Source organism: Oncorhynchus mykiss, chromosome 8, assembly GCF_013265735.2.
Source record: "Oncorhynchus mykiss isolate Arlee chromosome 8, USDA_OmykA_1.1, whole genome shotgun sequence".
In the NCBI taxonomy this organism is placed as follows: domain Eukaryota; kingdom Metazoa; phylum Chordata; class Actinopteri; order Salmoniformes; family Salmonidae; genus Oncorhynchus; species Oncorhynchus mykiss.
Genome location: NC_048572.1, coordinates 62,750,114 through 62,774,067, shown reverse-complemented (window position 1 = coordinate 62,774,067; position 23,954 = coordinate 62,750,114). Strand labels below are relative to the sequence as shown.

Sequence of the window (23,954 nt, the reverse complement as noted above, 5' to 3'; positions counted from 1 at the left end):
CCTACAGGAAGTGAATTCAAAAATGATAATTTCAATACATTATTTACTCAAACACACTATAGTGTTTTAAAAAAAAGTTTTTTTACATGTTGAATTCGTTTTTTAAATTAAATTAAGCTTAAAACTAACACGAACACCATAGACCAGTTTTTCATTGATGTTTTATCAAAATATTTCTCTCCAAGTGTGTCATTACTTGGCCATAACTTCTCATACATTGCCACATATAAATAAGTCGTATTATGTCTGCTGACAGAACTCCCAAAACATCCAACAATTATTAGCAGACTCAGGCCAAATCCAGAGGCGCTCTTATTATGATTTTTAAGAAATCTCTCTTTAGAAGTTAGGCCTATGTCCCAGGAATCAAAATGTTCATATAGTACCATAGTTCCAGTCTCATAATTTTTCATTCCCTGCTCTAGAAGAACCAACATTGCGCTGTGTAAAGCGAATTCACAAAATAGCGTTTAAAAAAAACATTGCCTTTTGTATGTAATCGTGTAATAATATCTGTAGCAATGTCATAGAGTGAGAAAATGAAGAATAATGGAGTTTTCATGCAGATGGAAAACTCAGTCACTTAAAGCCATCTGTCAGAAGTGGTAACATTCTGTAAATTGTGAGGCAATGTCCTTGGGAAGAAGTGGTCGATTCAACCAAAGGAAACAATGGTGGTGGACTGAAACACAGGGGAAAGAGGGGTCATTCATTATCTGGCTTTGTCTGGGTGGGGAAACAACTACAGGTAAAAATATGGATTGCTGACAGAGTAGGAATTCCACCTGAAATCACTCTTTCATGTGGTTAAAACTGACAGCTTACATTTTTTTATACAGGAACATGGGTTATGAAAAACTACAGTAACAAATTGCTGGGGCTCAATGCATCCGTACATTCTATCCATCCGTCAAACCCTCCTTTGAGAGGGACTTTCCATTATTTTAAAAGCAAAAGTGAATGACTTATACATAAAATACAGTTTCTCCAAATGACTGCATTTCATCTAAATTATGTTGGGGCCGCAGATCCGGGTGCCTTGTGTGAATTCGCCGGCGAGTAGGTAACCGGCCTTTAACATCCGTCTTATTGGCCAACATGCAATCGCTGGAGAATAACCTGAATGAGCTCCGTCCGAGACTATCCTACCAACGGAACATTAAAAACTGTAATATCTTGTGTTTCATTGAGTCGTGGCTGAATGACGACATGGATAATATACAGTTAGATGTTTTCTCTATGCATCAGCAAGACAGAGCAGCTACCGCCGGTAAGGCGAGGGGGTGGTGGTCTGTGTCTATTTGTCAATAACAGCTGGTGCGCAATCTCTAATATTAAGGAAGTCTCGAGGTCTTGCTCACTTGAGGTAGAGTACCCCATGATAAGCTGTAGACCACACTATCTAACAAGAGAGTTTTCATCAATTTGTTTCGTATCAGTCTATTTACCCCCACAAATCGATGCTGGCACTAAGACCGCACTCAACGAGCTGTATAAGGCCATAAGCAAAGTAGAAAACACTCATCCAGAAACAGTGCTCCTATTGTCCAGGGACTTTAATGCAGGCAAACCAAAATCCGTTTGACCTAATTTCTACCAGTATGTCACATGTGCAACCAGAGGGAAAAAAAAACTCTAGACCCCCTTTACTCCACACACGGAGGCGCATACAAAGCTCTCCCTCGCACTCCATTTGGCAAATATGACATAATTCTATCCGCCTGATTTCTGCTTACAAGCAAAAACTAAAGCAGGAAGTACCAGTGACTCGCTCAATACAGAAGTGGTCAGGTGCTGCGGATCCTAAGCTACAGGACTGTTATGCTAGCACAGACTGGAATATGTTCCGGGATTCATTCGATGGCATTGAGGAGTATACCACCTCAGTCACCGGCTTCATCAATAAGTGCATTGATGATGTTGTCCCCACCGTGACCGTACGTACATATCCCAACCAGAAGCCATGGATTACTGGCAAAATATCCACACCGGGCTAAAGGCTAGAGATGCTGCTTTCAAGGAGAGGAACAGTAATCCGGATGCTGATAAGAAATCCCTCTATGCCCTCAGATGAACAATCAAATGGGCAAAGCATCAATACAGGACTAAGATTTAATCCTACTAAACCGACTCTGACGCTCGTCGGATGTGGCAGGGTTTGCAAACTAGTAAGGACTACAAAGGGAAACCCAGTGACTGCGAGCTGCCCAGTGACACGAGCCTACCAGATGGGCAAAATGCATTTTATGCTCTCTTCGAGGCAAACAACACTGAAGCATGTATGAGAGCACCAGCTGTTCTGGACAACTGTGTGATCACGCTCTCCGTAGCCGATGTGAAAATGTTTCACTGACATTTTCAACCTCTCCCTGACCGAGTCTGTAATACCTACCATAGTCTCTGTGCCCAAGAACGCCAAGGTAAACTGCCTAAATGACTACCGCCCCATAGCACTCCCATCTGTAGCTATGAAGTGCTTTGAAAGGCTGCTCATGGGTTACATCAACACCATCATCCCGGACACCCTAGACCCACTGCAATACCGTCCAAACAGATCCACAGATTACAGGGGCCCCTCAGGGGTGTCTGCTTAGTCCCTTCCTGTACTCCTTGTTCACCCACGACTGCGTAGTTAAGCACGACTCCAAACACCATTGTTAACTTCGCTCTTTTAATTTTGGGATAAAAAAACGTTCCCGTTTTAAACAAGATATTTTGTCATGAAAAGATGCTCGACTATGCATATAATTGACAGCTTTGGAAAGAAAACACTCTGACGTTTCCAAAACTGCAAAGATATTATCTGTGAGTGCCACAGAACTGATGTTACAGGCGAAACCAAGATGAAATTTCAAACAGGAAATGCCCCAGATTTTGAAGGCGCTGTGTTCCAATGTCTCCTTATATGGCTGTGAATGCACAAGGAATGAGCCTACACTTTCTGACGTTTCCCCAAGGTGTCTGCAGCATTGCGACGTATTTGTAGGCATATCATTGGAAGATTGACCATAAGAGACTACATTTACCAGGTGCTCGCTTGGTGTCCTCCGTTGCAATTATTGCGTAATCTCCAGCTGCGTACATTTTTCCATTTGCTTCAGAGGAGAAACCCAACTGCCACGAATGACTTATCATCGAATAGATATGTGAAAAACACCTTGAGGATTGATTCTAAACAACGTTTGCCATGTTTCTGTCGATATTATGGAGTTAATTTGGAAAAAAGTTTGGCATTGTAATGACTGAATTTTCGGGGGTTTTTCTTGGCCAAACGTGATGAACAAAACGGAGCGATTTCTCCTACACAAATAATATTTTTGGAAAAACTGAAGATTTGCTATCTAACTGAGAGTCTCCTCATTGAAAACATCCAAAGTTCTTCAAAGGTAAATGATTTTATTTGAATGCTTTTCTTGTTTTTGTGAAAATGTTGCCTGCTGAATGCTAGGCTTAATGCTATGCTAGCTATCAATACTCTTACACAAATGCTTGTGTAGCTATGGTTGAAAAGCATATTTTGAAAATCTGAGATGACAGTGTTGTTAACAAAAGGCTAAGCTTGTGAGCCAATATATTTATTTCATTTCATTTGCGATTTTCATGAATAGTTAACGTTGCATTATGCTAATGAGCTTGAGGCTATGATTACGCTCCCGGATACGGGATTGCTCGACGCAAGAAGTTAAGTTTGCTAACAACATGGTAGGCCCGATCAACAACAACGATGAGACAGGCTATAAGGAGGAGGTCAGAGAACTGGCCGTGTGGTGCCAGGATAACAACCTCTCCCTCAACGTGATCAAGACAAAGGAGATGACTGTGGACTACAGGAAAAGGTGGGCCGAACACGTCCCCATTCACTTCGACTGGGCTGTAGTGGAGCGGGTCGAGCGCTTCAAGTTCCTTGGTGTCCACATCACCAACAAACTATCATGGTCCAATCACACCAAGACAGTCGTGAAGAAGGCACAACAACACCTAATCCCCCTCAGGAGACTGAAAAGATTTGGCATGGGTCCCCAGACCCTCAAAAAGTTCTACAGCTGCACCATCGAAAGCTTCCTGACTGGTTGCATCACCACCTGGTATGGCAACTGCTCGCCATCTGACCGTAAGGCGCTACAGAGGAGAGTGCGTACAGTCCAGTACATCACTGGGGCCAAGCTTCCTGCCATCCAGGACCTCTATACTAGGTGGTGTCAGAGGAAGGCCCAAACATCTGTCAACAGTCATAGACTGTTCTCTCTGCTACCGCACGGCAAGTGGTACCAGAGCGCCAAGTCTAGGTCCAAAAGGCTCCTTAACAGCTTCTACCCCCAAGCCATAAGACTAATGAACAATTAATGAAATGGTTACCCAGACTGTTTGCATTGCATTACCAAACTCCCCTTTTGCTTTGACACTGCTGTTACTCGCTGTTTATTATCAATGCATAGTCACTTTACCCCTACCTACATGTACATATTACCTCAATTACTTTGACTAACCTGTACCCCCACACATTGACTATTTTTCGGTACCCCTTGTGTAAAGCCTTGTTATTGTTATTTTATTGTGTTACTTTTTTAACTTTAGTTTATTTAGTAAATCTTTTCTTAACTCTTATTGTCTTAAAACTGCATTGTTGGTTAAGTGCTTGTAAGTTAGCATTTCATGATTAAGTCTACATCTGTATTCGGCGCATGTGACAAATACAATTTAATTTGATTTGTGCGTTTGCACTGTGTTTAGAAGGCAGAAGGCCTAGCTTTGTCCAATCTCACCCACTCTCACTTTCTAGAACATGTTGGAACATGAACCATCAATGGCTTCCCTCCAGGAGTTCATTAGATTTTACAGTACAGTATCTCCAATCAATTAGAGGTCTTACCTTTGCTGATGTCCTGGTACTCCAGCCACAGCTGTCTCTGGACCTGCTTGTTGGGGTACCAGATAGTGCAGGCCTCCTCGAAGCCATACACAGCCTCTTGTACAAAGTGATTACCAAACTCCCTGAGGATGGAGACAAAATCATGGCGGAGGGTGGCACCATCCAGGGAGTGGATGGCAGAGCTGAAAGCTGTTAGGAAACACAAAGAGGGAGTTAGAAATGGATAGGCTACTGACAAATCCAAAGCAACACAGTTCATGCCTTGTGTAAATAAAGATAAATTAATGTTGAAAAGCAATGAAACTATCACACCCTGATCTGTTTCACCTGTCTTTGTGCTCGTCTCCATCCCCTCCAATTGTTGCCCATCTTCCCCATTATCCCAAGTGTATTTATACCTGTGTTCTCTGTTTGTCTGTTGCCAGTTCGTTTTGTTCGTCAAGCCTACTAGTATTTTCCCCCTTGCTCCTCTCTGTTTCTAGGTCCTGTTTTCTAGTTTTCCCGGTTTTGACCATTCTGCCTGACCCTGAGACTGCCTGCCGTTCTGTACCTTGTCGCACCACACTGGATTATTGACCTCTGCCTGCCCTGACCCTGATACTGCCTGCCGTTCTGCACCTTCTGGACTATGATCTGGATTTACTGACCTCTGCCCTTGACCTGTCGTTTTGCCTGCCCCCTGTTCTAGTAATACACTTTTGTTACTTCGACACTGTCTGCATCTGGGTCTTCCCAGAAACGTGATAGAAACGGACATAAACCTGACACAGGAAAAAGCACAAATATTTACATGTATGATAGTATTTATTTTTACATTCCATATTCAGAGTAAATCAGAATGTCTATGAAGATAATTATTTGTTCGTTTTAAGGTCAAAAGTAAGTAAGAAGCACATGCCGGTATTATAGAATACAAGCCATAAGCATACGATACACTTATGCTACATTTCAATTTAAATGAGAAAATATGTACAGTTTGTACTTGTTTGTAGTTTTAGGTAAACATCCTAATGAAAGCTCAAGTTTGTGAAATGATAAGCTATGACTCCCTATGTTGTTGTGACAGTGCACAGACTATGATTAAAGTGCCATATGTAAACTTGAGGCTTTCTTTAAGTCTTAAATTGAGCCTTCATAGAATCCTCAGAGGGGAGTCATTGTAAAGCATTTACTCTTGCTGGTGTTTTTATATCTCTGGGAAAACACTAAAAAACATGTATAGCTCTTCAACTGTTCCATTATCATTCGAGAGCCCTAGCATTAACATCCTACCACTCACAACATGCTAGTCTTACATTATGAAGCAAAACAGTCCTTATGGAAGATTGTGCTTTGGTATCAGGTGCATCTGTAATAATAAAAAAGCTGCTGAACTCCTACAATTAATGACACTGAGGAAATGGAATTCTACAGGCTGTGGCCATGTTTAAAGGCAGAGAACTCTTATCTGAAATGCATTAGTAATGGTACATCTATATATGTAATATTTATGCTATACTCCACACGTATGGCGAAGTAAACACAAAATGCTTACGGATAAATAAATGATAGACACGCTAAACAAAACAAATAATGCAAGTCATGGCATCCAAAAAGAAAACAAACAAATCCCCAAAAAATGTAAGCCCAAATAAACTATTCTGCAATAACTTTCTGGCAGTCTGAAAACTCATGACACATTCATATAAAATGTTTTTTTGCATGTTGATGTAGGCCGTTCAGATGCCGAAGCAACACAATATGGTACAAATATAAATAGTTAGAGGCTGCGGAGCGGACTTTTCTGGACCCCACTTCCCAGTGGCTGGGGGTCCTGTGGCTTCTGCACATCTCTGGGATTCTCTACTTTGAGCACATTATCTCCTCTACTCTTAGTGAACCACCCTTCACATTTCTCACTGACAATCATGCATTTTACAGGTGGAATGCCCACACAGTATCTGCATACCAACCAAACTGTATCCTATAACTCAAGATGATCTAAATGCATGTCCCCATGAGATTGATTGAGATCAAATGGATGTTAATCAACAGTGTTGTTTTTAGAGATGTTGTTTACAAACTGTTGCATAGGCTACGTGTGTTTAGTTTAAATCAAAACACATATTTTGCCTAGTGGAGTGCTCTGTTTTGGCCGAAAATGCGACCATTTGCACAATAATACAAAAATGACATAGGAAACGCGGTAGTGTTTTTTGTCTTACAGTAACGTTATACTATGATATATATTCGGTTCTGTTATGTAGAATATTATCATTATATGATCTTGCAGAAATTGACTCAGTTTTGATAAAATGTTATTAAACAAGCACCATTCACCAGAGTAGCCATGTTCTCTATGAGTGGAGTGGAGGGTGAATAATGCGTGGTGGATGCTTATATTTGTCCTATTTCACACATAACATTTGGAGAGTGGGGTCACAGCATGGGTCAAGTGCCTTGCTAAAGGGCACAACAACAGATTTTTCACCTTGTCAGCTTGGGGATTTAAACTAGCAACCTTTCGGTTACTGGCCAAATGCTCTAACCACTAGGCAACCTGTTGCACAAGTGGAGGGTCCTGCACATGCACAGAGGCTTTGGGACCTTTAGTTGTCAGGAGGAAAGGTCCAGAAAAGTCGGATCCGCAAACACTCCGAAAAATAAATAAATAAAAATGACAAAAAGAAGAGAATCAAGAACTTCAAGAAGCTCTACAGCAAAGTACTGTCAACAGTAGAGTAGAGAGAGTCCTTCTAAGAAGTAGTGCTTCACTAAAAACCTATCCACAATCATCTTATTTCGTGCCATTTTCATGGCAGGGCCTGTCAAAATATATTTGCTGAGATACAAAGTTATGTGGATGATGACAGCTTATCAGACCATACAGGGAGGTTGTTCTAAACCAAGGCTCCGTGATGCAAATGTGGAATGCCATCTTTAGGCTTCAGGCCTAGTTTCCATTACCAAAATTTCCCTTTTTGCCTCTTAGGCATGTGCCAAATTTTCTTTTGACGTCCACTGTTCAAGTGTGCATGTAACACACTGCATACAAGATGAATAGAACACTGCATTAATATAATTCTTGACTAGAACCCTGATTATAATAATAATTAATTGAACCATTTCAACGACTACAGCTCAGCATTTAACACCATAGCACCCTCCAAACTTGTCATCAAGCTCGAGACCCTGGGTCTCGACCCCGCCCTGTGCAACTGGGTACTAGACTTCCTGACAGGCCGCCCCCAGGTGGTGAGGGTAGGTAACAACATCTCCACCCCGCTGATCCTCAACACTGGAGCCGCACAAGGGTGTGTACTCAGCCCTCTCCTGTACTCCCTGTTCACCCATGACTGCGTGGCCATGCACGCCTCCAACTCAATCATCAAGTTTGCAGACGACACTACAGTGGTAGGCTTGATTACCAACAACGACGAGACGGCCTACAGGGAGGAGGTGAGGGCCCTCGGAGTGTGGTGTCAGGAAAACAACCTCACACTCAATGTCAACAAAACAAAGGAGATGATTGTGGACTTCTGGAAACAGCAGAGGGAGCACCCCCCTATCCACATCGACGGGACAGTAGTGGAGAAGGTGGAAAGTTTTAAGTTCCTCGGCGTACACATCACGGACAAACTGAGGTAGTCCACCCACACAGACAGCGTGGTGAAGAAGGCGCAACAGCGCCTCTTCAACCTCAGGAGGCTGAAGAAATTTGGCTTGTCACCAAAAACCCTGACAAACTTTTACAGATGCACAATTGAGAGCATCCTGTCGGGCTGTATCACTGCCTGGTACGGCAACTGCTCCGCTCTCAATCACAAGGCTCTCCAGAGGGTAGTGAGGTCTGCACAACGCATCACCGGGGGCAAACTACCTGCCCTCCAAGATACCTACACCACCCGTGGTCACAAGAAGGCCAAAAAGATCATCAAGGACAACAACCACCCGAGCCACTGCCTGTTCACCCCGCTATCATCCAGAAGGCGAGGTCAGTACAGGTGCATCAAAGCTGGGACCGAGAGACTGAAAAACAGTTTCTATCTCAAGGCCATCAGACTGTTAAACAGCCATCACTAACATTGAGTGGCTGCTGCCAACATACTGACTCAAATCTCTAGCCACTTTAATAATAAAAAATTGGATGTAATAAATGTATCACTTGTCACTTTAAACAATGCCACTTTTTATAATGTTTACATACCCTACATTACTCATCTCATATGTATATACTGTACTCTATACCATCTAATGCATCTTGCCTATGCCATTCGGCCATCGCTCATTCATATATTTATATGTACATATTCTTATTCAATCCATTACACTTGTGTGTGTGTGTATAAGGTATTTGTTGTGAAATTGTTAGATAACTTGTTAGATATTACTGCATGGTCGGAACTAGAAGCACAAGCATTTCGCTACACTCGCATTAAAATCTGCTAACCATGTGTATGTGACCAATACAATTTAGATTTGATTTGTTTTAATTATGTGTTATAGTTACCTTGAGAGAGAACCCACTGGTTCAGTTTGACATGGTACAGGACAGACCTAAGCCTCCAATGCTGGATGAGTGGGTACCCAGAGACCTCACTGTAGTTCACCATTCCTGTAAGAGGCACAACATATCACATCACCTATAATTTTCCATTCCAGTTAACAGGGCTTTGATGCAAAGTATGAAAGTGGTAGATTAACAAAGAAAGAAACACATGTTAAGTACAGATGATAACTTGCACAGCACATTCACAAATAGTGACTCTGTCTTAAGCTACAGACAAACAGTGGGCTGTCGGTGACAGATCATTAATACACTCTGATGGGTTGGAAAAACACTGATTCACACAAAAGCATGTAATGGTCTCAAGCACTTTGACATAATTATAATACCACCAGAGCGCAGCATAAAGAAAATGTATCACATTCTGCCCGCCTACAATGTCATTACGAAGGAGTTCGACAAAAACCTTCACTGGTTAGTCCCTCAAAAATGTACGTACAGATGCCTTGCTTCTTAGGGTAATGATTGACTTGGTCAGCTTGTTGGGGTTAACAACAAATCATCAATGGCAGGCAAAGCATAACAAATGTAGCTATATGTAAATGAAAATACATTGGGACGTGGTGACATTCATCATCCAAATCTTTTCTTTAGATGAAATTAAGCATTTCTATTCTACCTCTGGTTACGGTACAGAGTTAACATCCCTCACACATCACCATATGTAGCGGTGGCATGGTGCTAAATCATCTCATCTCCTATGGCAACTGTCAGCATTTCTGAGCTGTGCAAGGAATCACACCCATCCATCAATTTAACTTTCCCTTCATGTTCTACACATCTGGAAGATGTCTGAAGACACAGTATATCCTGGGAGCTTTAAGAGATGCTACATTGTCAGTCAAAACATCTGTGAAACGCAAAAGAGAGCATGTGAATCAGAATGATGGACCTTCCGATTCACAACTGTATGAGGACATTCTGGGACCGTGTCACAATATATCACCCTACTAGTTCAGACACCCACCGGAGGACAGACACTGACAGAGTCGTTTTGTTCTACTGAAAGTACTATTCAATGAGAGCTGTAATATGGTATTGGTAATGTGGGATTATTGCCAGAACTTTCCAATTCAAGACTGTATGAGGACCGTATGGACTCATGTCACAATATATCATGCTTCTGAGAGACACTGAAATAGAGACGTTTTGTTTTTAGTAATAGTGAAATGAGAGCCGTGTTGTCCTATTGGTATTGAATGGGTAATGGGGTTTGTGTTCCCCTGGAAAGAACACAAATACTGTGTAGAGGATCATTCTCTTTCAGTGTAAATAAGGAGTAATGCAACGTATTCGTAATTTAGCTCGTGAGCCAAGTGAAATTTGCTCCGGTAACAGTTCCTTGTTTGGCAGGGGCTTGACATATTGTATGCACTTGATGAATAAGGCTCTAAATGTGATGTTCACACATTGTCCTCACCTTGAACAACATTCATTTATCCCTTCTTATGGGAAAACGCTCCCCAAACAATACAATTCCTGGTAGTAGGCACAGCGCTGCACTGTTCATGTCCCCTTATAAAATGAATAACAAGCCAAAACATATACAGCCCATATTCCTTCTTTTCAAAGGCCTTGTCTCCCTTTACCCCTTGGGTGCTCTGCTCTCATTGTCTGACAGAATGAGTAATATGACTGAACTTCACATCACAAACACAAGTTCAGTCTCTAGTCGTCGCTAGTCATTTTGCCACGATGTGGCGAGCCTCGGGTGGAGTCATTAACATACACTAAAATGAACATAGATTGAAGAGAGAAAAAGATAGACACAAATCAAGGACTAGGAGGCAGAGGAGATCTGAATATCAAACCCTATGTTTGACCACCATGGATCTATGATCTAATATCCTGAGGGGCTTGTATATCTCTGTGCCACCACTGCCAAATCTTAAAAATCTAGAATCTTCTCTCAGGAAGATTCATAGCGACAACCACAGATGGAAGTAATCTTATGGCTCATAGAACCCCATTAACTATGGGACCCCATGTTCCATTTCACTCTTGGATAAGTCGAAGAAGGAATGACTGAGGAAAGAGGTGGAACACTGAGAATTACCTGACACTCCTCTACTAATCTAAGTGGGTCCCAAATGGCACCCTATTTTCTATATAGTGGAGTGCACCACTTTTGACCAGAGACCTCAGGGTACTATATAGGTATAGGGAATAGGTTGCCATTTGGGACGCATCCTAACTGTAATATAGCAGCGGAGCCCACTCTTCTTCCTGAGGAAACTGATAAAAAATCTCAAGCCTACAGGAGGAGCAAAATGTTAGCTTTTGAAAATATGTATGGGAATGGCTGTACGTAATGCCTTGATAATCCAACGGCTGTCACGTCTACTCCCGCTCCTCCCCTCCGGCGTTCAACGTCACCTGTTTACTAACCACCGGTCCTGGGAATCATCATTACGCACACCTGGACTCCATCACTTCACTGATTACCTCCCCTATATCTGTTACTCCCTTAGTTATATTCCCCAGGCAGTATTGACTATGTGTTTCGTGTCTGTACGCTACTCGTGTTTCTTGTATTGTTCCGTTTATTATTAAACTCACCACTTACACTTGGTTCTCGACTCCCAGCATCCACGTTACAATGGCAAAGATTATGGTATCATATACGTTGTTGGACTAAATCACTAGGCCTACCACTCGCCTCTCCTTGACCAGGTCTTCTCCAATGAATAATTTCCACTGCCTCTCAACAGTTTTCATAATGTTCGTCTTATGTGGTCAGTTGATCAGTATTTTATAGATGGTGCCCTCTGTTCCATAACCATGTTCATTACAAAGTATACACTACACTACAGCATCCATAGTACACCTACTGTAGGTTATATTGAAAACATTTCTAAGATTTCTAATATTCACTCTTTAAAAGGTATGTGGAGATGCATATTTTGTCTGCTACTTGAAACAAGAAAGATAATTTGCATAATGGACAGTAATCAATTCAAATCATATTGAAAAAAGACAATCATGTTAATGCATGTATTACTCAAGTGAAGGTCGGTTATTCAGAAAGTTAAGTTTAGCATTAAGTTAACAACACAGAAGTTTATTTGTTAGAACGGTGCTACTGAACATATTCTGAACACTACCTCTCTGCTCTTCTGTAAAGTTTTGATTGAAGATGGACCAAATTAACAAACCAGGCAGGAGGCCTTGAAGCCCCACTAAAAGGATGAAACATTAAGACTGCAACAGTAGGAACGCCTCACATCTAAAGAATCCAACAGATTGAGGCCATTCATAAATCAGCCTCAGACTAATTAACGAGGCAGATTTTGCATCCAAAATGGCACCCTATTCCCTATTTAGTGCACAACTACTAGCCCTGGTCAAAAGGAGTGCATTAAATATGAAATAGGGTGTCATTTGGAATGGAACCTGAGGGGGTTTTTTTATTCCAAGGTGACACCCTTTCCATTTTAGCATTGTCAAAGGTACAGTAGGACTAGGAACTGTCAATGTCTTATAAAATATCTCAGCGATACCTCTGTTCTTTAGCGATCACTAGGCCATATGCTGCGGCTTTAATTGAGAGGGACTTGGGGAGAAGGGACTCTGTGTCGCAGTTTGAATCACTGCCATTCTGCTTGCATCAATGGTCAAACCACAAACCACCAGTTCAGTTCCCACCAAACCCACCAAACACATTCCCCCCCAAAATGTAAAATGTACTATAATCCTGATGCTAGAAATGAACAAGCAGCTCAACTAGACTGTAATGTCAGTCAATATAGACTTCTGAGAAGTTATTTACCTGTGTACTGTCTAGGCATACATAGATCTCTGTAGATGTCTCCTCAGAGGGGGCCTGTAGATCCCAGAGGAACAGGTGCGCACCATGATGGCAGTCTTTTTAAGGGGCCACCCTTAAGATCCCCGCTCCCATGCTGGGGTCCACACTGTATTAATTATCACATCTAATGCTGTCGGTTAATTAACCGCAGGGAATGGCTCAAGCAATTAATCAGTGTCAAATAATAAATTAAACCCCAAATGTGATTACAATTGTGGGCTGCATCCAAAATATAAGATGAATGGAGCTTGGCTTTTTCAGGTACGCCAGAAATTATTTACTACTCACAGGCAGAGTGCACAGTAAATAAAACAATTGTCATGACTCTCTCTCCTTGGTGAGGATCAAAAGGACCCATCAGCTACACAAATCTTTGAGGATAGACAGACCCTGTTTTATGACTTAAATACCTAGCAGAAACTCTCCCATTGGCTCTGCAGGATTGGAAGGCCGAAAATCGTTTGTTACACAGAGAGACTTTGCTGCCAAAAACTTCAACATCAAACAATGGACACTGGAACAATATATTTCAACATCCGAATGTTGGGAATGATGAGAGATGGAATATGGAAAATTCATGTCTATTTTGTCATAAAAATTATCAGAAAGACGTTATAACGGAAACGTTGTAACTTTTAGAGCTTTCACACTTTATATATCAGATTTACATCTAAATGTTGTAAAGAATTACATGACTAAACATGAAAAAAAAATTCAAAAGATAGAAATGTGATTTTAGCTTTCTAAATGAGAATTGTGTTTCATGCAAACTTGTGCCCAGTCAGTAGCCACGCCCAAGTGAGCTCAGAGTTTGCGTCAACATGACCCAACCAAGACCAGAGTGCTTTAAAGGACTTGCTAACAAAATTTACATTAGACTAAAAAATGCCGGGTTGCTGCCGGCGTGTAAAGTAGCTGTACCCTGAATAATCAACCATTGAGACCAGAGAACGTGAGGCCGTGGTGCACACGTTGAAATGGTTAGAAACTTTGTAAACCAGACCAAAACATGCACCGTCTGCAGCTGTGCATGTAAAGTAGTCTAGGACATTTGACCAAAGACGAGAGGGAAGAAGAGATCCCTCTGACCACCGTGTGGTTCATCTGAAGTATCTATTCTAACGAACACTCCAGAAAAAAAGAAGCCTACAACTAATAAGGACATTGTGACCAGAGACATTGTGACCAGAGACCAGGGACAACCAGAGACTTGCATCAAACCACTTCCCATAGAACCATCGAGTTCAACAGAGAGACGAAAAAGACATCCATGCGTAAATATATACAGTGCAGTTCTTTTCCCGATTGAGCGGTCATTCATGTCCAAAGTATTCCTATTCCCGTGAGTGTAGCTTCCAAATGTATGTACGACAAGGTAACTCTCTTTGTCTCTCCCTCTCCTTACATACCCCTCCTTTTCCATTGTGTAAACGAATGGTTATGCTTTTCTTCGTCCACTAGGGACCTGTTTTCATTGTATTATGTATGTAATCAATAACCTTATGCTGTGTGTTTACGTATTCTGTATGAGGATTTAGTTTGTAAATACATAATTAAGCCCATTTGTGTATTGCTGATTAATCACTTAGGATATGGTTTGTGCAGATATGCAAGAATTGTGCGACGTTCAGAATGTGACTGGTGAGGTAATAATTAATCATTGACTGTTATTGATTTAAGATATATTAATATATTTCTAGAGTTTAAGTCGGGAGATAGTAACTCGTTAAATATTGTTTCCCATGGTGCCCCAAATTCCTAATGAGTTAATTATTACATGATTAATTTAATCAAGTATCAATTAAACATAGTAGGTAATTATTCGATAAAAACAGTCAACACATTAATGGTAGTCACTTCTCAACACACTGTTGTCAAGGAAATGTATATGTGTAACTACAGTAGACACCTACTGCTAGGACATTACAACTGAAATATGACCTATTAATAGTACCAATGATTTTACTTCTATTCTGGAGAACATCACATAATTCTTATGCAAAGTTGGATACTCGATACTCCATAAAGTATACAGTGTCTTCAGAAAGTATTCATACCCCTTCACTTAATCCACATTTTGTTGTGTTACAGCCTGAATGCAAAATAGATTAAATAAATGTTTTTCTCACACATCTACACACAATACCTCATTTACATAAGTATTCACACCTGAGTCAATACATGGTATTTGGCAGCAATTACAGCTGTGAGTTTTTCTGGGTAAGTCTCTAAGCATTTTGCACACCTAGATTGTACAATATTTTCCCATTATTCTTCATGAAATTCTTCAAGCTCTGTCAAATTGGTTGTTGATCATTGCTAGATAACCATTTTCAAGCAGATTTAAATCAAAACTGTAACTTGGCCACTCAGGAACATTCACTGTCTTCTTGGTAAGCAACTTCAGTGTAGATTTGGCCATATGTTTTAGGTCATTGACCTGCTGAAAGGTGAATTCATCCTCCAGTGTCTGGTGGAAAGCAGACTGAACCAGGTTTTCTTCAAGGATTTTGCCTGTGCTTAGCTCCATTCCATTTATTTTGTATCCTAAGAAACTCCCCAGTTCTTAACGAATACAGGAGGTAGCCTAGTGGTTAGAGCGTTGGACTAGTAACCGAAAGGTTGCAAGAGCTGACAAGAGCTGACAAGGTAAAAATCTGTTGTTCTGCCCCTGAACAAGGCAGTTAACGCACTGTTCCTACGCTGTCATTGAAAATAAGAATTTGTTCTTTACTGACCTGCCTAGTAAATTAAAAGAAAAAATATAATATAAAAATAAAAGCATACCCATAACATGTTTCAGCCACCACTATGCTTGAAAATATGGAGAGTCGTATTCAGTAATGTGTTCTAGTAAGCAAACATATAGAATTGTTTTAAGATGGTCATACCATGCATCCTTTAGCTATTTTAGGACCCCTTGAGGTATAAAATGATTGGATAAAATATTGAATTTGGCCTGTAATACTATAGCCCAAAAAAGACAGTCAAAATATAAATAATAAGGAATAAGGTTTTGAAGTGTCTGTCTACATCTAAAATATTTATTTTAAAAAAATATAACCCCTTATTTTGCAGGCACAAAACTACCTCAATTAATTTGTACGGGTTACCTTCAGACGAGTCCTGTGACACTTGTGGGGGTCGTCGAGCAAAATTAAGAACACCATCGTGTTCATTTGGACCGATTTTCAGAATGTCTCATGGTCTGACAAACACCGCTGTAGCTCGGCTACCATCCACCGCAAATGCGAAAGGCCGACATAGGTAGATGCGGTGGATTGAAACCTGATATCTCTAGTTTAAACTGACATACTTTGATTGGGATTTTTTTATTATGTTACACAGATGTGTCAATAGACTCTTAAGGATAAAACACTATTATTGCACACAATGAGTTCATGCAACTAATTATGTGACTTGTTAAGACATGTTTTACTTATTTAGGCTTGCCATCACAAAGGGGTTGAATACTTATTGACTCAAGACATTTCATCTTTTTATTGTTAATTCATTTGTAAAAAAATGATCAGGTATTGTGTTTAGGCCAGTGACAAAAAATCACAATTAAATACATTTTAAATGCAGGCTGTAACACAACAAAATGTGGAAAAAGTCAAGGGGTGTGAATACTTTCTGAAGGCACTGTACATTTACTGAACATGAAAAACGCAAATTGGCTAATTCCGGGAATTCAGATTTTTTTTGTTGCATGTGAATGCATGAGCAAGCCTGAGTTTGATTGCGTATTAACATAGCAATTATCTTTGTAGCTACGGAACAAGCTCAGCTTGTGTAGTAAAACGAGGTAACTTTATATGCCGGTCTGTAAATTCAAATTGCCTTGGCAAGTAAACAATTAACCGTGCAACCAATTGATAGCACACGAGGAGAGAGAGGAAGATGTTTTTAGAATGTTAAACAAGGCTCTCCTAAGTGTGACACAATTAGGTCGGTACATTGAAAACAGACTATAGTGGAAGTTAGTAGAAGGTTTAATATTGAACACTGGAGATTGTTGAGCTTAAAGCTAACAGCAAGTTTGTTTGCTCTTTACTTCTCCAAAGTCATCTACTCCAAAGCACACCTCAATTAAACTTTTGTTCAGCATCTGAAAACAGCTAGGAAGACAAGAGGCAAGGAAATTGCAAATATATCTATCACTGTAGTGCTCACATGAACCGTTATGTCTTTGTGAATTCTTGAAGCTTTTAAACTATAGAGATAAGATATTGGCCAATAAAAGAAAAAGGACTGGTGCAAAGGCCCAGAACCACGGAAAATACTCAACAAAACATCGGACACAAAAACCTGAGACAATGCACATGTACTGAATGGTAAGTGAGCGGAGTTGACAGTAGCTACTCATGGTTCCTGACCCTTCCAGTAGGGAACTGCAACATAAGTATAATAAGTAACACTGCAGGTCAAACCATGGCCCAGCCGAGGAATTACCAGATAATAAAACAATCAGGCCAAAGCCCAAATAACAGACGGGGGGATGCCCTGAAATAACCTTTTAAAGGCTGAAATGCAAGGGTTTCAAATATAGCATTATCCAGTAGACTGCCTTACTCTATAGCTATAGACAGACACAGAATCATATTCTATAAACAGTTACAGTAGCGGTTGTATGGGGAGGTGAGACAAAAAATGCATTGAACACTAACAGAAACCCCAGAAGGCATGACCTTCTTTCCTGCTACCCATTACTTCAAGAGCGAATAAAAATATAGATTATGTGGCGTCTCAATGCTGACACATTTAAAGGAAACCATTGTCTGGACACTCAGTGAGGACGGTACACCCCTGAGGGATAACTAGCACAGACAATATAGAAATAATATAACTTCTATTCAGTCATGAGCATGTAACAACAAATATATGAACTTAACAGCTACAATTTATATTTTTATTGCTTCATTTTGATTAATACATTTTCAATCCAATTAAGTCCTTTGGTTTTAGACTCGTGGAGGCTGAGTAATTCATTTGGTTGAATGCCATTCCAGATTAATAATCATTCCATTGTATTAATGAATCATGTGCGCTTTATTTGGTGGACCTGGGATTGATAACTACAGTACATGTGCACTTTTATCTCTCTAAGATATAGGAGGAGTAAAGTAATGAGAGAATAATTCAAAGAAGTTACTCAGAACTGTAATGGATTCTAGTAACTGGATTATCAGAAATACAGAATGTGACCCAAACGGGCAAAGTTTGCTGCTCTTGTGTAATGTTGCATCTATTATCTGTAATCAACCCTGTTATTGCATCAAGATGATCCTATCTGTCTGAGATTGATAAACCTTGTACGATTTCACGTTGCAAGACACAGTGCAAGACAGAAATTGACTTCCAGACATGAATGCACACACTCAGTCACACACACATGCACAAACATACACCAAAACAAAGAAAATAGGTAAGCCAGCAGCAAACCCGCCTCTGATATTATTAACTTAGTGGAGGAAGACACATTTTCTGGCCCTGTGTGAAAACTCAGATTGTTATTGGTATATGAAAGCTATTTTTCAGATGCTGGTTGAATCTGCATGCATTAAAGCTGCTTTTGGGAGAGTTTAGAACAGTGTATATAAAGCTCTTTTTTTGGCCAGGAGGTCTCAATCTGTAAAGTAGAAGCGTTACAGATTCCGCAATGTAAATGTAGAGGTCATTTCCAATTGAGATGACATACGCAGCATTTACCGTGAAGACAGTCTGCGCTAAAAATGGGAACATTGTCTTTAAATTTCAAACACGCTGTAAAGCTGAACTTCCGCAATGTCGATTGAATAGAGCCCTAAATTAGATTGTGGCGAACTGCCTGCAATGTAACCGGAAATGTCAACATCGATGCTGAGAGATTGTTGATTGGATTTATTGGGTTATTACAAATCTGAACCTGTCACTTTTGCTTCAAGACTTGTCTTCAGGAGATTGTCTGCCTTGTATGCATGTAATAACACAAAGGAGATACAAACCCAGCGTGTCAAAACTCCTGTGTCAGTCATTTTTCCTAACTGGCAACAGTACCAGACGTTTTTCCTAACTGGCAACAGTACCCACTCCTTTGATGATCACAGGCATCTAATCTAGTGCTAGAGCACAAATGATTGACACTGTGTACTACTTCACCTGTGGTGTTTCCCGTTCTACCTCTCTGAATTGACACTTTTACTATACTCATTCAGACGCTCACACACATTTTAGTCAATCTGAGCTGTGAGAACATGACAGCCAATGCCTTTGTGAGAGAGTCCCCTGAAGACAATCAGTGAAAACCCAGCTGCCCTCCCAGCCCCCACAATACATACCATGACTGCCAGTCCTTCTTTTTGCTTTAAAAGCCAGAAGGACAGCTCCCTTTCTCCTTTTCTTCATCTTATGGGACATCTGCTTAGTGGCAGTGAAAGCATACCTGCTTTCTGCTTTCCAATTAAATCAAGATGTATTTGCCTTTCAAAGCCTCACCTCCCTCTCTTCTCCATTGGAATAATTGATGGAACCCACTGGCCTATGATGAATGACTTCCAACCCAGAGATGAATAGGAAGATGAATGCATTGCCCTAGGAGGGTTGGAGAGGTAGTGCAAGGAGTGCTGACATGGTGACAAATACACTGACCATGGCACCAACCTGCCTAAATCAGCAAGGGAGGGTGGCAACCGCTCAAGAGCACCGCCAGGCACAACCTCATTGCCTCACTCCTGTCTCATGGACTATTAGCTAAGTTAGCAATTAAATGCCAGGTGCAGTAGATTCAGTGTTTCTGCTATAATACGATCAAAGTGAAAGGATGCATATACCGATTTACACATTCAGGACGGTGTATGTTCAGTTAAATGCTGATAAAGGAGAATAGCCCTTCTAAGGATCAACATTTCAGGTAACTTGAAAGATCAATACTACTGTGTAGGATTTCAGCCAGCATCGGATAGGCAATTCCCTCCATTGTGAAATCTAAATGACATCTGCAATGAATCACTCAGACATTGAAATTTACAGTATCTATTCCCAGTGTGCAAAACTGGTCAACAATACATCATTTTAACCAGTTTTTCTCACTGGGATGTTTCTTGTTGATACTTTGAGACTAGTGAGGTCAAAACTGTCATTTTCTCTTGACTATTCTGCATTTGACTATGCCACATTTTAGAACAGAGAGCAAAACCCAGGAATCACTGTACCTGAAAGGGCCCCAGTAATCCCATCCCCCTGTATGCATAAAAATGTATCCTACTGTGTAAGATAAACTCTAATAGAACTGTAGCTGCAGGACTATTACAGCATTATAGTCTGCATCCTAAAGGACACCCTATTCCCTACATAGTGCACTACTTTTGATCAGAGCCTTATGGGCCCTGGTCAAAAGTAGTGCATTAATTGGGGAATAGAGTGCCATTTGGATCACAGCCATGGTGCAGTGGTAATGGGATACTGTGCTGTGGCTCCCCTCCAGCCCACACCAACCGTTGGATAAAAAAAAGTTGTGCTTCACAGAGGGACAAGGCCCTGGGATGTGATGACAGCAGAAGATCCATTAAGATTATACTTTTCTAATATCCTCTGAAGTTTCCAATAAACTTCAAATCTTAACAGATGCCAATCTGTCCTTATTGATTGTCCATTACTTTGGAAATAACCTTGGAAATGTGGTTTAGAGTGAGGTGCACTGTAGTGTCTAAGCCATCTTCTTTGAGAGGTCATATAAAACATCTAAATCCTTAACATTACTGTGGATTCCCAAAAATAAAAGGAGATGGCATCTCCCACAAAAGAACGCAATTACTATGGATTTTGTTTTTCACGCCACTGGACGCATCGGGCCAGTTGCATCCAAACATAGGTACCATAGTTACCGTAATAATTGTATAGTACCAAAGGTACTATAATAGTGCTGGATGGTTACAGTATATATACAAAAGTATGTGAACACCCCTTAAAATGAGTGGATTCATCAAATTCAGCCACACTCGTTGCTGGCAGGTGTATAAAATTGAGCACACCGCCATGCAACCTCCAAAGACAAACATTGGCAGTAGAATGGCCTTACTGAAGAATTCAGTGACTTTCAATGTGGCACCGTCATAGAATGCCACCTTTCCAACAAGTTAGTTTGTGAAATTTCTGCCCTGCTAGAGCTGCCCCGGTAAACTGTAAGTGATGTTATTGTGAAGTGGAAATGTCTAGGTACAATGTCTCAACTGCAAAGTGGTAGGCCACACAAGCTCACAGAACAGAACAGCCGAGTGCTGAAGCGTGTAAAAATCGTTTGTCCTCGGTTGCAACACGGACTAATGAGTTCCAAACTGCCTCTGGAAGAAACGTCAGTACACAAATGGTTCGTCGGGAGCTTCATGAAATGGGTTTCCATGGCCGAGCTGCCGCACACAAGCCTAAGATCACCATGCACAATTCAAAGTGTCAGCTGGAGTGGTGTAAAGCTCGCTGCCATTGGGCTCTGGAGCAGTGGAAATGGCAGTCCGACGGACAAATCTGGGTTTGCCGCATGCCAGGAGAACGCTACCTGCCGGAACGCATAGTCCCAACTGTGAAGTTTGGTGGAGGAGGAATAATGATCTGGGGCTGTTTTTCATGGTTCGGACTAGGACCCTTAGTTCCACTGAACGGAAATCTTAACACTACAGCATACAATGACATTCTAGACAATTCTGTGCTTCCAACTTTGTGGCAACAGTTTGGGGAAGGCCCATTCCTGTTTCAGTATGACAATGCCTCCGTAGACAAAGCAAGGTCCACACAGAAATAGTTTGTCGAGATCGATGTAGAAGAACTTGACTGGCCTGCACAGAGCCCTGACCTCAACCCCAACACCTTTGGGGTGAATTGGAACGCTGACTGCGAGCCAGGCCTTATCGCCCAAGATCAGTGGCCGACCTCCGTAATGCTCTTGTAGCTGAATGGAACCAAGTCCAGGCAGCAATGTTCCAACTAGTGGAAAGCTTTCCCAGAAGAGTGGAGGCTGTTATAGGAGCAAAGGGGGGATCAATTCCATATTAATGCCCATGATTTGGGCGTACATCCTTTTTTATTTTTACATTTACAGATAAAACGAAGATCAGTGTCTTTCCATTTCCAGGAAATTGGATGGAATGGGATTTCTCTCAAGTTGAGTAACCCAAATGTTAAATATTCTGTTAAGCTCCCTGTGCAGTAATGTTGAATTGGGCAGTAAAATATTTAATTGGTCAGTAAAATGTTGCACAGCACAACATCAGCAGCAAATGGGAGCTGTGAATGGAAGGATGAAAGATGCATTACATTGAAGCCTGAGTCATTTGGTTGGAGCAGGGAGGGATCTTTTCCTCTGTTAATGAGGGCGTTTTAGATAGAACCTCTGTATTCTGTCCAAACGGCACAGCTGGCATCATGTAGTGTGGAGAAGCACTAGACAGAATTCTGATCTGAAAGCAGTAGCACAATCCATAATCACCCCTTTTCCTCATGAAAAATTATTTTGTTAATATCTTCCCCCATTTCCTTCTAGTTCATTATTTACATGATTATCTGCTTGGTAACGTGGCGTACTGTGTGAATGTGGATTGTGTAGTGTGCTTGATGCAATCACACACGTTTTGAAAAGGTTGTTGAAGGCTGATGTGGATGTCGTGCATGTTTTATGAAAATACAATCAAGGTTAAATGACAATATGGTTGTGAAGAGAAAATCTAAACATTCCAAATTGCAGTGGTTCAAAAGCACTATTCTTTTTTGGTGGAAAACATTTTTTATTGAAAACAGTTGACCCTCATGCAGAAAGTCATGCTGTACTTCAGTACATGTACTGTACCTTCCATATCTGTTTGCATAGTTTTAATATGCTCAACATCAAAAAACAACATATGGTTATTGATTAAAACATATGCTACTAAATGTACATACTCTTATCATACATAGATTCTGTAAACTTCTCCCTACCTGTGAGATAGTCTGGATCAGGGACTGGGTCCGACAGCTCTTCGTGGCACTGCACGTCGGTTGGCACTGATGCCACCACCATGCCATCTGGGAGCTGCTGCTCGATGCCTCGGGCAAAGTTCTTCTGCCTGGATTAAGGATGAGACAACAGCCTATTTAGAGCCCCACAATTACTCACCCATCCAACTAGGCCTTACGAGGGAGACAGGGAATAAGGCAAAGAAGAGACTGTACCTGCGTCCCAAATTTCACTCTATCCGTTATACAACGCACTACATTTGAACAGCTCTCTATGGACCCGGGGCAAAAGTACTGCACTACATGGAACACGGTGCTATTTGGGACGCAGCCACAGCTACCAAGAGCTTATGAGGGCCTACAGAGAGAATAAAGCAGAGAAGAGCCAGTGTCAATCATGAGCACATTGCAAAGCAGTATCGTCTGAAGTGAAGAGGAAGGTCAGCAATTCTTGGAGAAAAGTGGAGATAATAAAAAAGATTATTGTTAAAACCAACACGTTTCAGCCCATAGCCTTCATTAATTTTTATTCTAGCAGATCGTTAAGAGAAAATCCGTAGGAAATATATGAGCATGCATGGAAGAATCAGAGACATCGAACATGTCATTTTTCATTATGTTAAATATCCTTTTATTCTGTGATTCTCCAGTTCCAAACCTGATATGCTAATGTGTTCATGTTTAATACTGCTCTTCCTGGTATACTCATCCCTGTCTCTGCTCACTAAATTCATTCATTACAATGGTGGTAATCTCCACTCCAAAGT

The 23,954-nt window shown here is 41.0% G+C and overlaps 1 protein-coding gene across 10 annotated transcripts in view; it reads right to left on the bottom strand.

The window, feature by feature from the left end:
* Positions 1-23,954, bottom strand: part of LOC110530308 (astrotactin-1) — a 260,365-nt gene that overhangs the window by 107,542 nt on the left and 128,869 nt on the right. For all 10 annotated transcript variants that reach the window (XM_036985947.1, XM_036985946.1, XM_036985940.1 and 7 more), the window contains 3 exons: positions 23,170-23,297; positions 9,360-9,464; positions 4,871-5,059 (listed from right to left, as the gene is read on the bottom strand). In XM_036985947.1, coding sequence (XP_036841842.1) covers positions 4,871-5,059; positions 9,360-9,464; positions 23,170-23,297 — 422 coding nt within the window. The remainder of the gene's footprint in view (positions 1-4,870; positions 5,060-9,359; positions 9,465-23,169; positions 23,298-23,954) is intronic.